The sequence below is a fragment of the Monopterus albus genome, unplaced genomic scaffold (assembly GCF_001952655.1).
Source record: "Monopterus albus unplaced genomic scaffold, M_albus_1.0 scaffold6.1, whole genome shotgun sequence".
NCBI classification, from domain to species: Eukaryota; Metazoa; Chordata; class Actinopteri; order Synbranchiformes; family Synbranchidae; genus Monopterus; species Monopterus albus.
This window is the reverse complement of record NW_018127886.1, coordinates 6296009-6310908: the sequence shown is the minus strand read 5'-3', so window position 1 is coordinate 6310908 and position 14900 is coordinate 6296009. Positions and strand designations below refer to the sequence as shown.

The 14900-nt window shown below is 40.6% G+C and overlaps 1 protein-coding gene across 3 annotated transcripts in view; it reads left to right on the top strand.

The window, feature by feature from the left end:
* acot7 (acyl-CoA thioesterase 7) overlaps positions 1–14900 on the top strand; it is a 53129-nt gene that overhangs the window by 3228 nt on the left and 35001 nt on the right. For 2 of the 3 annotated variants that reach the window (XM_020620027.1, XM_020620017.1), the window contains 6 exons: positions 203–320; positions 1007–1163; positions 10789–10880; positions 11273–11387; positions 12366–12380; positions 12554–12637. In XM_020620027.1, the coding sequence (XP_020475683.1) occupies positions 203–320; positions 1007–1163; positions 10789–10880; positions 11273–11387; positions 12366–12380; positions 12554–12637 (581 nt within the window). The remainder of the gene's footprint in view (positions 1–202; positions 321–1006; positions 1164–10788; positions 10881–11272; positions 11388–12365; positions 12381–12553; positions 12638–14900) is intronic. The other variant, XM_020620036.1, reaches the window with a different exon arrangement.

The following is a 14900-nucleotide window of genomic DNA, read 5'->3' as shown; positions in this document are numbered from 1 at the left end:
AGAGGATTCTGATTGTGGTTTATGCATTTGTTCTGTGCTTTTGCAGTTTCTCACCCAGAAATGTGAAAGGATATAAGAAAGATCAATGGTTTTCACACTTATTGATCAAGAGTATTTTATTTTACAACAGAGCACCTATAACACAGTATGCTACTAACACGTTTATCCAGAGTTATGCCAACAAATCTTCTCTTTATCACAGGCTCATGCGGCCAGACGACGCAAACATCGTGGGCAACGTCCACGGCGGCATCATCCTCAAGATGATCGAGGAAGCTGGGGGCATTGTCAGCACGCGACACTGCAACACACAGAGCGGGGTGAGAGGTCACAAGTTTCAAACTTACACACAAATATTTTATTGTGCCATTGGCAGTTAAATGTGCTCAGCGTAAACTAAATGTGCCCCTTGAAAAAAATGAGCATGAATGCAGTGAAGAAAGTGACTGTGATGGCTTTCAGAGATTTAGAGCTAAAAGGCTTTTAGAAAATAAAATGCGTATAATTTTTGTTCAACATTAAAACTACATTAAAACATTACTGTTTATACTGAGTATTGCTTTCCACAGGTTGGTTTTCTCATTGTCCTGGTTTTACTTTTCACCAAGTGAAAACTTTTTCACTTTAGAGAATCCAAGGGAAAGCTGCCATTGAGAGAAATGATTAATATCTTTCATAACCCCCCTCAGCCTTTGCCATACACTGTCTGGCCCTGATTTAATTACCTTTCTGCCTGACATTAAACATCCCTCAGTTACAGGGATCATTAATCTCAGTAGGACTAGACAGGTTAGATATATGTTCAAGGGCCAGTTAAGTTTAGATTATTTCAATTCACATCATTAAACCAAGAGTGGCCTGACATGAATTCTTTCATTCCCTAGCTCATTTTCTTTTGGATCAAATGTGCCAGATGCTTGGTAATGCTGTTGATTGTCATTGTCATCAGTAAAGGGTTTTTTTTTTACTTAATGGCATCTTAAAAACTCAACTCTTCTCCTCTCAGGACCGTTGTTTGGCGGCTCTGGTTCGGGTGGAGAAGACAGAGTTCCTGTGCCCCATGTTCATCGGCGAGGTCGCCCATGTCTCCGCAGAGATCACGTACACCTCCAAGCACTCACTGGAGGTGCAGGTCAACGTCATGGCTGAGAACATCCTCACAGGTGACTCTGATACATCTAGTTTAAGCATTCCTCTAACTGTTTGATAATATATGTAGATGAGTCATGGATTAAAATTCCAACTAAATGCCCAGCAGACATATTGACTCATCGCAGCAGACAAAGCATGGCTGTTTCTAATAACACGGACAATGGCTCTGTTCGACTCAAGTTTTCCAGTAAGTCATGATAATGTGGCAATGAGCCAGCATGTACAATGAGGGCCCTGAAACTGGAGCAGGTAAATGGAATTCAGCAATAATTCATTACATAATGTGAACATGGGAATGTATAGTAGATACATTTTTAACTGATCACATGACCTACTAGCATACTGTCATTTGTTTGTGCTTCTGGTCAGTTTTAAATAACAAACCAAATGTCATATCCAAATGCATTACACTTAGCACCAGGTCTGGTGAGGTCAGGAGTGAAAAGAATGACCTCATTGTGATGGTCTCCAGTTTGACCAGTAGAGGGCAGCACACAATAAGTAATACATCTCTCAGAAGCATCACAGATGATACACTGAAGTGTTGTATTAAGCAGAGAGAGGGATAGAAACTGAGTCATGTTGGCTTCCGGTTTCAGAATCTGTGCAAAGTGATGAAGTCTTTAAGTCTTGTTTATTATTAAGATGTAAGCAAATTTAATGTGCTCTATGTATACACAAAATGTGCACATACATGCAGACAGGTGACAAATAAAGGAAACACCTGAATAAATGAATAATCTCTTCCAGGATGACAGTGCCCCATTCATAGGGCATGAGGGGTCACTGAATGGTTTGATGAGAATGAAAATGATGCAAATCATATGCTATGGCCTTCACAGTCACCATCTCAACCCAGTTGAACACCACCATCAAAACACCAAATGAGGGAATTTCTTTTGGAAGAATAATGTTCATATTTGCAGTAGAGCTCAGACCCTTATAGAATCAGAGCAATAAAGGTGTTCTGGCATATGATGGCCCAACACCTTAATAAGACATGTTGGCTTTTCCTTTACTTTGTCCCTAGTTTATATCCATACAGGCTTACACACACACACACACACACACACACAGAGTGCCCCTTGAGTAAAGATACAGAGAGGATCACATTGGGCTGACCTAGGGTTTATCTCTGAACCTCTGAATGCCACAGGCTTCCAGTGACTGAAACAACCAAATATCATGTGCTGACCCTGTTGTACCTACTCGAATAAAATCAATGTATAATCAAAATATGAGGTATAATGTCTACACCTACTAAGACATAGAAAGACACATGCACATCTTATGACATTAAAATGGTGGTTATAAATGAATTTCAGCAACATAACTGCTGTTTCTTGACTTGTAAAACAACAGGATTCGCCAGACTGTGTTTGTATTTTTAATAAATGTGTAGTTTGGAGGTTGTGTAGCATTAAAACAGCCTGCTCGTCTTCCATTTGATGTGATTAGAGTGACAAATAGAGAAAGAGATGAAATGAGAGGGGGAGAGAAAGCGAGTTAGACAGATGGGAGGAGAAAAACAGACAGCTAACAAAGGGCAAAAAAGAGACGAAACAGAATGAAAGTAGGGAAGAGGGAGACAGAGGAATGAAGTTAAAGACTGAGAAACAAAAGAAGTATCCCCTAGACAGCTGTTGCCCTAGCAACAGGCTTGTACTGGTTGGTTGGCTGGTTGCTGGGCTAGAAGCACATTGACGGAGGAGGAGGCAGAGATATGAGATGACAGGTGGAGGGCAGCGTACCTACTGTACATACAGGCATTGGCATGGGCTACCCGCTACAGTACATGGCCCGTCAGGAAGGACCCCGAAGAGAAGACATCAGGAAGAGAACTAATGAACAGAATATAGGCTCTATGTTATTCAGTGTAGCAATAACATTTCTAATATAAGAAAGTTTTTTTTTTTATCCAGAGTTTGTTCCTGTTCTTTGTATTTACTATATTTCTATGCTGGGCAAAATGATGTTGAAACAAAATAGAGTATGGAAACTCTGTGTCTAGCATATATACTGTATTTTGATATACTTTGCTACAAATATCAGATATTTGCACCTTTTAGAAGCAGATTTAAGCTTTTAAAAAAAAATAACTTTCATTCTTTTTTGCATTCGTATCAACAAGAGAAAAAGATGTGGGTCACTTGATAACAGTATCAGAATACTGTATATGAATGAATGACACTTTATTATAGACTCAAGGTCCAAGTTCAAGGTGAAGTTTAGTGTTTTCACTTTGCACCTTGCATTTAGATGCATTTTTGCAGATGCGTGCTTGTGCTGTGTATGTGTTACACAGTACTGTATGAATAAGCGCAGAGGGTGTGCACCTCTACTGTATGCATGTGTGTGGATGGGTACTTGTGTGTGTGTTTTCATCAGTGTTTGGCCCTTTAAAAGGTTCCTGCGGGGCTGAAGGGGAAGAGAAGATAACGGGAGCAGACATTATTTGCTTCTGTCATGTTGGCTTAGTGTCAGGCCTCACACACTGTGGCTCAGTCAGACACAGGCGCCAAGTGAATGTACCTGCACACATGCTCCGACACGACGCACGCGCCTACTAAACACACACAGACGCACGCGCATGTGGAGGGACAACCTGTGTACATATAGTGCCTGATCTGCACATGCTGACACACTCACCATAGAAAAAGTCACACACCTACACGTCCTCACACTAACACAGATGCACAGTGAACACACACACACACACACACACACACACACACACACACACACACACACACACACAGCCACTTCCCTCATACTGAGGCAGGACTGGCAGGGATTTACGTTTTCTTCACTAAGTCTTTGCCTAGGTAAAAGATTGCTGGATGGCTTGGACAGGAACAGAGAAGACAGAACATTACTGTTTGGTCACTTGTTTCTCCAGTTTGTGTTTGTTTTTATGCTGTGTTTATGTACATTGGAGGGTCTGTATTCGTGTAGCCATGCATTTTGTTGCAGCTCTGTGTACAGGCACTTTGTATACTGCGACAGAATGCATACTCTATGTGCATCTTTTTTTGTATTTATACATCCATGGTTATTTCATGTGTGTAGGCCTGTGTGTGTGTGTGTTGGGGGAAGAGGCAAACATTCAGGTTCTACAGCCAGTCAGGCAGCATCTCTTCATGCAGGCCTACCCCCCAGGGGAAGACCGCCTACTGTGGGCACGAGCCATGATGATTGTCTCTGCTGGGGGGATTGCACATGCGCACTAATGTACTACTTAATGCACTCACATGTGGACCCACACACACAGCGGCGTACATGGATTTGTACAAACATACAAGAAAATACACATACGTTTCCAGAAAACAGCACACAGTCACATTAGTACACACACTTGGATCCAAGATGAGACACACAGATGCACATAGGCGCACACACATGGTTGTACTTCTGGCTTTGTCAGAACATTCTTTGGCATAATGCGTTGCCTAGTCCTTTACTGTGAACATCACAGCAAAATGACACCATGAACAGTCCTACACATGCACACACAAACAGGCTCCAAGATCATCAGACACAAGGACACTGAATATTCATGTTTGATTACAAATGTGTTTATGCAGAGCCACAAATTCTCATAGAGGCAATTGAATAAGTCATAACACATGCTTATGTCACATGCACACTCAGGCACTCATTTGCATAAATACAACATACACAGATTGTGCCCCTTCGACACACACATGCACATGCATAAACAGAACACAATGTAGATTGTGGCTTAAAATAAGCATGGCAGTTGTTGCCATGATCCCAGTAGGTCACACTACTGCACACACAGAGTGCTGAGTGGACATTTGTAATAATTAAAACATTTAATTTATGGTATTTAAGTCACGTTTCAGGCTTATATTAAGGTTTGCTGCTTATTGCACACAATTATTTATGCTTTTCTTTATTATTCAGTTTTTCAGTCTTTAACACCCAGTGCAGGAAAATTGAGATCTGTGATTTATATGATACATAAAATTTTCTGAAGACATACCTCAGATCTGTAACAGGACTTACAACACCAAGGGTCATTTAAGAAAATTACTGAATGTTTATGTGGAATCACTGCAATGTGTCAACTGTGGGGTAGTTTTTGTCCTCACAGTTGGATCTCCCAGTTCTGGATTTTGCTTGAGAAGAGAGGCGGTATTCAATAGTGAGTCTTGTAGACCTAAAATACATCATAATGTTTAAACCGAGTACTGTATGTTCCTTTTCAATCAATAGGCTCTGTCCCCAACTCCTGGTATGACTATCTGTTCCCGTTAGGCTGTATCATCTCACTGTGGGACTGTAGTGTGGCTAAAACTAATGGAGCCTTGGCTCAGCACAATGGAAAATCTGTGGTTTCGATCATGGGGATCAGACATTAAGAAAGGTTCTCGACTATACTGCCTCTCACCCTGGAACATGTTGTTCATGAAGGAGAAAGGAAAACAGGGTTTTTTCTGCTTGGAGAAGGAATGAAGGTTAGTGGCTAAGGGGGAAGCAGAGCGGTGAACAAGTCAAAGACAGAAATAAATCAAGTGAAATGGTGAGAGTGACATGGATGGGAAGAGGCAGGGCAAAAGAAAGGAGCAACAAAATTAGAGATCAGAGATAGTGCAAACTGTGATTTGAGACTGCTCAAAGTCTTTGAGAACTGAAAATGTGTATTTAGGAAAATTTAAGAAGGTAATAAGTCATGATTGTTGGCTTAAACTTTGATGGAGATTGGATGATACATAAGCAGTACTGGGAGACATTTAATCTACTTTAGCACACATGTGACTAGTCAAACCACTACCCCCGAGATGCTAATTTATAATGAAACATGACAGAGCAGTGTGTTTGGAAAATGAGCTGCCTATCATAAAGCTTAAAAAAGCACCTTCTCCCTGAGTGTAACCCTGTTTAGAGACAACAGCTGGTGGTGTTTGTTTTGTAGGTCATTCCTCATTTACTGGATTTTTGTCCTGTAATTAGCTGTAAGTTGAGAGTTTGAGGGTAAAGACAGTGATACTGAAATAAATTCGATTTGTTTTAGCTGCTCCAGCCAGCAGACTGCCAGACTCTGTGCGGCTGTGCTTTCATTGTTGCTGTGCTTACATCAGTATGTTTTATATAGGTGCTCTCTCTTTGCTGATACTATACTCCTGTAAAATTAGCCAGGTGATGCTGGTTGGATTATTTGCTGTGTGATACCCTAATGTTCTTGCACGCTTATCCGCTTAGTGCACTGCTACATATCCATCACACAGTCTTGTTCCACCAATACACCATCAATTTATAAAACGTACCTGCCACTGCCAGGTGCCATTTGCCTCAGCTGTCATCATAGCTGCCAGAGTGCCCATTTACACTCACAGAACTGCTCATTCTAAAGCTGCCATCAGATGAAATTGGAAAAACCAAGCTCCGAAGTCATCTTGCTGTTAGTCAGTTTATTCAGCTTTCTGCCATAGAGTGTGGACATTTCAGTTTGTGAAGGTTTTGTTCAGTGTGGATGTCACCAAAATCTTCCTATTCACTAATTCATTAATTAACGCTAACTAGGTAAGCCAGCTGTCCCTCCTGCTAGCTAAGACCCCTTCCTTGTGACTGAATGGAGTGCTCTGCGCTTCTCGCATAAAAACCAACGCAAACCAGTTTCTCAGTATTGACCACATTTTCCTGACAATTTACAATGAAAATTAACATTGTACAACAAATTTAACTGAGGTAAACATTTTGCATGTCATAAGTTTTAAGGTGCGTGCTGTGAGTAGTCTTCCTCAAGTTTGTTTTTCTTATGCTTGATACTGCAAGCATAAGCTGTTTTAGTTGTAATAAGGGTGCAGTTGTGGCAGTGACATGCTCAAACATTGACAGTGTCTTCATCTGATGTAGAGGGATCTCGAGTTCGACGCCAGTCCCCTGCTTTGTTCTAGCCAGAAAGGTTTTCACTAAGATGGGGAATGGCACTCAGCTATCCGGTTCATTCCAGTGCTTCACCCTCCACTCTTTGTCCCTCTCTCACTCCTCCCTTTTTCTCCCTCCATCCTAAACACAGTTCACTTACAAGGTCCAGCAGCTGCTAATAATAGACTGGAGTCACCCAGTCTTAGTAGAGTCAAGGATATGTAAATATGCCTCCCTTTTTTCCTGGTTGCTGGCAAGGGCAGGAACCAGTGATAGGAGGTGGAGAGAAGTGCAGTCGGCATGGAAACGCAGCCTGCGCTGTGTGCACAGTTTTAACTAGGGTGTAAAATTCAAATGTTGTTCCCCAGGAGTAGCCTGCCATTTACTTCCGCAAAGTCTCGTCTGGGTTACAGCTGATTACGGTGCACACAGTAATGACAGTAATTTTCCATTAGCATTACAATTGTTTCACTTATGAGATGACCTATTTTTATGTTTATATTGGTGTGGCACATATTTATATAGCCATGGTAAAAAGAAAGTACACCCTCCTTCATTTCTATATTGTTCATCATTATTGTGTGGATTTCTATACACAAACAAACAAAAACCTTAGGTCACAACAAGAAAATACAACAGATTTCAATCTGTAGTCACCGTTTCCCAAAAGTAAACCAACATTCAGAAACCAGGCGGGAAAATAAAAGTACACCCTTCCTACTTCCACAATCATTAAGAGAGTAATCAGTAGCCAGGTGTTACTGTACTAATCAAATGCACAGTATTCGTCAGTCATTAAGAAACGTGACTACCTCTATCAAAACAGAACTTTCGGTAGTTTGGTGTTGTGGAGCACTGAGATGTGTGTCTACATCATGCCAAGAACAAAGGACATCAGCCATGAACTCAGAGAAGCAACTGTCGTGGCTCATCAGTCTGGGAAAGGGTATAAGGCCCTCTCCAAACAATTCGAGAGTCATTGTTCTACAGTGAGAAAGACTGGTTACGAATGGACAACCTTCAAGACACCTGTCAATCTTCTCAGGAGTGGGTGGCCCAGCAAATTCAGTTGAGTTCTGGTTATACATGTTACTTGGATTATACTGTGTACTTTTATTTTCCCCACCTAGTTTCTGAATGTTGGTTTACTTTTAAGAAACAGTGACCACATATTGAAATCTGAGGTTATTTTTCATTTACATCAGTTGGTGAGGTCCACACAATTGTTATTTAGCCCCTGATGAATTAAAAACCTGGGGGGACGTTTACTAAATCATCACAAGTCATCATCCAATGTGGAAAATATTGCAACACTGCAATTTTTTAATTTAGCAGGGTATTTACAAAGACCTATGATGTAAATGAGCACAGCCACATCTGTGTTAATCTGAATATGCTTCAGCTGGTAAGGATGTGCCTGCACTGCACACAGTTGGACCGAGAGGGACAATAGAAAAGAACGTGTTTACTGCCACTTAACTTTAATATGGTTCAAGACAACAACAAACACATTTTAGGGCTGCAGTCACGTAGCCTCCTGCCAGTCAAATCATCTTTATATTTCTTCAGCAGGTTGAAGCATGGTCTGATCTGAAAGCCTGTGCAAGTCCCCTCACATTCTCCTCTGGTGAGCGATGCAATTTACAAATAGCCTCTCCCTAGTCAAGCATGTCCTTAACTCTGAAGAACTCTCAGGTGATTAACAGCTGCAGTGTTGACAGCAGTGCTACAAATGTTACACCTGCTTTCCCCCATGGAAAACTTCAGCCACAGTTCCCTCTGTCGCAGCGGTGGTAAATCAGGCACTGAGGGTATTTGTATAAATCTTCATTCTCTCCTCCCTGATTTCACCTTAAAATACATATTGCTTGAGACCCAACACGCAAATTCCTGCGGTTGCACATTTCTTCTGTTTCTCCGCTGCAAACCACTGCCACTCCTTAGTAAATATGAACACAATTTCACTGTTTAGCGTCAAAAAATGAGCCACAAATCCTAAGTAAATATCCCCCACAGAGCTGAAGGAGGGTGTAGTTTCTTTTTACATGACTGTAGCTTTTATTATACAAGTACATTATAGTAAAACTATGGACAAAGCAAATTATAAACAGCTTTAACAGATTAATACAACTGTTCTTTAATTACAAAACATCAGTTAATACAAATATAAGCCTCATCTAATGAGAAAGAAACTCACTAAGGTCATTACATGTTGCAGCCACAAGTAAAAGCCTTTAACACTTGAACAGTGATTTCATTTCACCCTGCTGCCCCTGTGCTGTCTTTAATCCCTGCGTCTCCCTTCTGTACCATAACACAACCTCAAAATAGTCCTTCTCTCTGTTAGGGAATTAAGTGAAAAAGTGTGGGCAGACATTGCTATGACAACCTCTCCGCCTGATTGCTATGAGATGTGATTTTTATGAGTTTGCTTTCTGATCTTGTCTTCTGGTTCTTAACTTTAACTGCCTCCAGCTACCAAAATGTTACTGTATGGAAGTACAGAGAAGCATCAGGCCCCTATATTTATTTGCAATGATGCGCCGTTCTTCACTCAGTGATGGTGATTTTATTTAGGGATTCACAAGAGAAGCTAACGGATAACGTTTTAAAGTGACAGCATTCATTTTATTCATGCACAACACAAACAATTTCATATATGTTAATATCGATAAATGCACAAAAATTTAGACAGTACTTTAAATACATTAAAGTCTATACAATTAAAACATAAAACTAAATACTCCAATAATGAGCATAATTTACTGACCTTGGGACCGTTCCTATCGCTAATAGCTGGTGACTTTACCCTAAAGATTAGTTTACATCAGATGTAATTTGTCAAGATTTCAACTGTTATTCAGTAACAGTGTGTCAGTCCACACCATTAGTTTGTAATTATCAGCATTGTTATTAACAGCCACACATCTGTATATTTTGGTTTTTCATTCAGGACTGAATAAAATTTGTTGAAGAATAAGTGTCACAACATAAACATGGTAAATGGACTGTATTTACAGTATATAGCGCATTTTCATAGTGTGTTGCACTGGCCAAAGCGCGTTACAGGAGATCATACACCATTCACACACCGATGACAACAAGGCTGCCACACAACAGCGCTAGTCAAGCCACCGGGAGCAATTCGGGGTTCAGTGTCTTGCTCAGGGACACTTAGGCATGTGGGGGAGACCGGGAGTCGAACCACCAACTTGCTGCTGAGAAGACGACTTGCCCTACCTCGTGAGCCACAGCCACCCCCATAAACATGTGGCTAGAGAATTTAATGAGTGAGGTGCTGCTGTATTTCATCCATTGTATTCACAACATAAACACATTCAGGATTTAGGGATTATGCTGTATTTTGCTCTGAGTGAGTGAGTGACTTCAGTGAAGCTTGTGAGCCTGTGTTCTGAAAAGACACATCATTTTCTTTTTCATTTGTTTTCTGCTCCTTTGTTTGCAAAAGAAAAACCAATCTTCGGGCAGCACCAGTGGATTTGATAAAAATTGGTCTAGCTTTTATTGGGATGTTAATAAAAGCGTCTGTTTTGACAACAGCTATTTCAAAACAGTGCAGCTCATTTTTGTGTTATTTGAAAGATGTGTCAGAACTTGGTTGGTTTACAGTTAAAGAAAAATCTGATAAATACACATTAGGTGATTTGGTAGAAGAAAGCTTTAAATTTCTTTACTGGAATTCTTTCTCGGTACAAAAACTGAACCTTTTCTCTGTGGCTGCAGGTGCCAAAAAGCTGTCCAACAAGGCAGCGCTGTGGTACGTCCCCTGCTCTCTGCAAAACGTCGACAAAATCACGAAGGTGCCGCCAATTAAGGTACATCCATTCTGACCTTAATGGACCAAAATTTGATTCAGATTCACTCCGTCTGTGTGACTTTTCCTTTCCATAAATATAAGAAATATCATGACCAAAGTCAAGGAGGGGGAATCCATGAGAGAAGCCATCTGATCAGGATAAAATATTGACATTTACTAGTGTGAAAAGTTCATTTCACTTGTCTTGTTTGTCTTGAATGTCAATATGCTGAAATGTGTCTAGTTATTTTATATACAGCCATTGATTTTTTTAAACCAATTTTGACCTGGGGAATCCCACTGAGATTAGAAACCTCTTGTACTAGGGTGCTCTTGCAGGTATGCAGATAGGTGTTAGAGTGAAAGTATACACCTGTCCATATGCTTATAGTGAATATATTCTGTCTGTAGTATGCAAGTGAAGACCAAGAGGAGGAGGGCAGGAGGCGCTATGAGGCTCAGAAGATGGAGAGACTGGAGACAAAAGCAAAGATTGAAGAAGTGGTGCCAATGCCACCCAACCCAGGTAACATCCTGCTCTCAGGGTCCCAAGTCAAATAAAAAAATAGAATTTTGAAGTTACAGATATTTTGCTAACATAATGTTACTACAAAGATTTGCCTACCTAATGGTAAAAGCATCATAATGACCATAATGATTTTCAGTGGCACATAGCAAACAACTTGTACAACAGAAAAAAGAGCAACCTCTGTGTCCGTCTTCATCCCTTTTATATCCCGAAGCTCTCTCTGTCTTTGGAAAGCAGCACATAGTTATGCTTACACAGGTCTCTGACCTTCGGCTGCACCAATGTTGTGAATTCTCCAAACAAAAGCACATAAACTGAAAGGCCAGGTAGAGAAATGTGAGGAAAATTTAGCTGAATGTGACAAAATGGGTAATGACATAGAATCACTGACTGCACCTTTAAACGTGTCATTGTGGTTTAGCCTGCCAACACTGTACCACCACCGTGCAGGAATTGAAGTAGGTGTAGTTGTTGTAGTAACAGGTGGACATTCAGGTGCTTATAATACTGGACACCATGTTGTAGTATATAGCATAATGTGTGTCTCCTTCTAAGTGACCCCCCAACCTCCCATCCAAGAATGAGGGATTGTCTTTTGGAGGAGCAGTGCTCATCCCTCCAGTAGAGTTGTAGAATCGATGCCAAGGCACACCAGAGCACACACGTAGTGGCCCAGCACCCTAGTTTTTCCTTTCCTTTGACACCTGTCTGTATTAACATTGCCTTAAATTTGTAACCTTTAACTCTGGCTCTGGTAATTGTAAGTAAAGAATTCATTATGCTTTAAGAAATTAATTCAGTAATGTTTGTAACTTGTGCCTTCCACTATATGTTATACTTGTACAACTTCAACAAGAAAGAAACCAATTTTACTAAATTCAAAGGGGCCTGTTTGCTCTGTGTGTTCAACCATCATGACACTGTACTAAAATTATTAACTGCATCTCTAATTTTGTCATATTGGTTCAACCACAGAGGATCCACAGAAAGGTATGTTAACTTGCTCGGCAGGCTTCATGTCAGTGCACTACAGAGACTTACAGTGATGGGGAGAATATATGGAAGCATGTGGTTTTTGTCAGTGTTGGCTTGCTTTGGCAAAATACACAGTAACAAGTTTTTTGTTGCAAGAATGACTTTTTTTGCTTTTGCTTGCATTGCAGAGCAGTACACTGTTGGCTTTAGCCAGTCCAGCCTGATCCATTTGTTGGGTCCTTCTGACTGCACGCACAACTACGTTCATGGAGGTGAGTCCAGCCGCTTTGTTTTCATTTCATGTAACTAGCAAAAAAAACTTGATCACCGAGGAGCTAAAAACCCAGATATGTTTCTCATATGCTGGTTTATAAAACCAGAGCTGAAGGGCAGTGAATACAATGTTAGTGTTTCCTTGCTGGATATGAAATAAAAATTGTTTACCAACATGCCAGTAGCCAATAGTATCTCAGGGTTTTAAACAAGGAGAGAAGTGATTGTTATTAACTTGGAATATTCTATTTATACAGTCCAGTGAGGCATCCATGAAAACCTTTATGCCAGTTCTTCTCAATTAATCCAATGTTTATGCCAGTTCTTCTCAATTAATCCAACGTGCATGTCTACGCATGTCTGCATTTATTTGTTCATGGTAGGGATGCACAAAGAATTTAATGCTGAATTGAATCCAAAGTGAAGCACCTTTGAGAAAGACTTAAGACCAACTACTTGTGTTCTCCTAAGTGAATGAATGAGTTTATGAGTTCTGTAATGCCTCACAGTTTTGCGGAGTGTGAGTGTGAGGACTTGAGCTTGTCAGTGAGTGACTGTTCTATTGTGTGCATTGTTGTAGTAAACGGAAAAGTAAAACAAGAAATGGAAAATAGAATCTGCGCTGCAGTAAATTTACAGTGCTGCTGTTGTTTCTCCTTAGGACATTTTCTACATTGGATTTCATCCAGATTCCTAAATGAAGTGCTTATAAAGTACTTTAGAAAAAGCTCAAAGCCAAACAAAGATTAAAAGCAGAATTAACAATTTTATAATATGAGTGCATATCCAGATTTTAAGGTTTAGCCACCTGTAATTTAAAGCCTGGTTATCTTTTGACCCAAACAACATAAAAATGCAAACCCTCACTATAGAAACCATTCTGGCTGCATCTGTAACAAATCCAGCATTTTATCAGCACAGAACAGATGCTTTTTTATCAGTTGGTGATCAGGAGATTCTTGGCTCACGCTGCCATTTGTATTGAGGTCATCTATGTAAAGAGGCCATCGGGGAGCTAGTGAAGAAGAAAAACAGAAGAGAGATGTTGACTAAGAAAGAGAGGGAATGAAGGAGCCAGGACTTGAGGCTGGGAGGAGGAGGGAGCAGGGCAGGACACATAAGTGTCACATGTGTCATGGTTGCCTTTTTCATTAGGAGGGATCTGTCCAATTAAAATCAAATGTGGAACAAGCATGCAGGTCATTTAGAATACACACGCACACATCACTGCTCTCTCTCTCTGTGCATGCCATTGCTCATTAGGCAATGTTCTCTGCTGTTCGCTGCTGCTGCTTTCACTATTTAGTTTACTTAACAGAGTCAGGTCAGGCAGCTAGGGCTCTCTCTCTCTCTCTCTCTTTCTCTTTCTCTTACTGTGTATTACTGCCCTCTTTCTTCTCTCTGTACTCATGTTGGAGGAAAAGCACATTTATACATGACAGTTGAAAGTTTTCCATATACTGTGTGTTTTCCCTTTGTGGTGTGGAAAAGCGGCCTGCTAAGCAAGAGCCACTGCAGACATAAAGTACATGCACGCGTATATGAGCATTCAAGAACATACATATTGTACATGCTCATTTTGTAAAAACACAGCAGGTGTAATATGAACCTTGCAAACAATTTAGAATTTTCTCAAAAAAAGTACTTTTTTAAAATTAAATATTTTATCAAGGAACCCTGATGATGAGTGCAGAGGCAAAATGAGAAACAACATCCATCCAGCCAGAAATTCGACATGCATTTCATTGGAACCACTTTCAACCAAATAAACTATCCCTGTGATAATAATGAAATTTGTGTTAACAGAACATTTCTGGAATCACAAGTTGGCGCTCTCAAATGTACTGTAATTGTTAGCAGCACAATCAGTTCTTCTCATTCCAATATTGTACAGTGGCAGCGGGAGTTTACTGTAGGGACAGGTTCAGCTCAAACTGGTAACATGAAAGCACTGACTAGATATCACCAGGAATACGTGCTTGGAACTTGGGCTTGGTTCTGTAGTTCTGAAGTTTGTTGAGAGTGCATCACATGGAGTCAACAACTATCGATCAATTAAACATGCAGTGCTTGGCTGTAGGAAAGGATAAGAATCTGCAAACTGTTAAACGCTGGCACGTAAATAGGTATCTGAGATGTTGTGAGGTCGAGGCATGTGAGTGTACAATTCCATCCATCCATCCATCCATTTTCTTCCGCTTATCCGGGACCGGGTCGCGGGGGCAGCAGTCTAAGCAAAGATGCCCAGACTTCCCTCTCTCC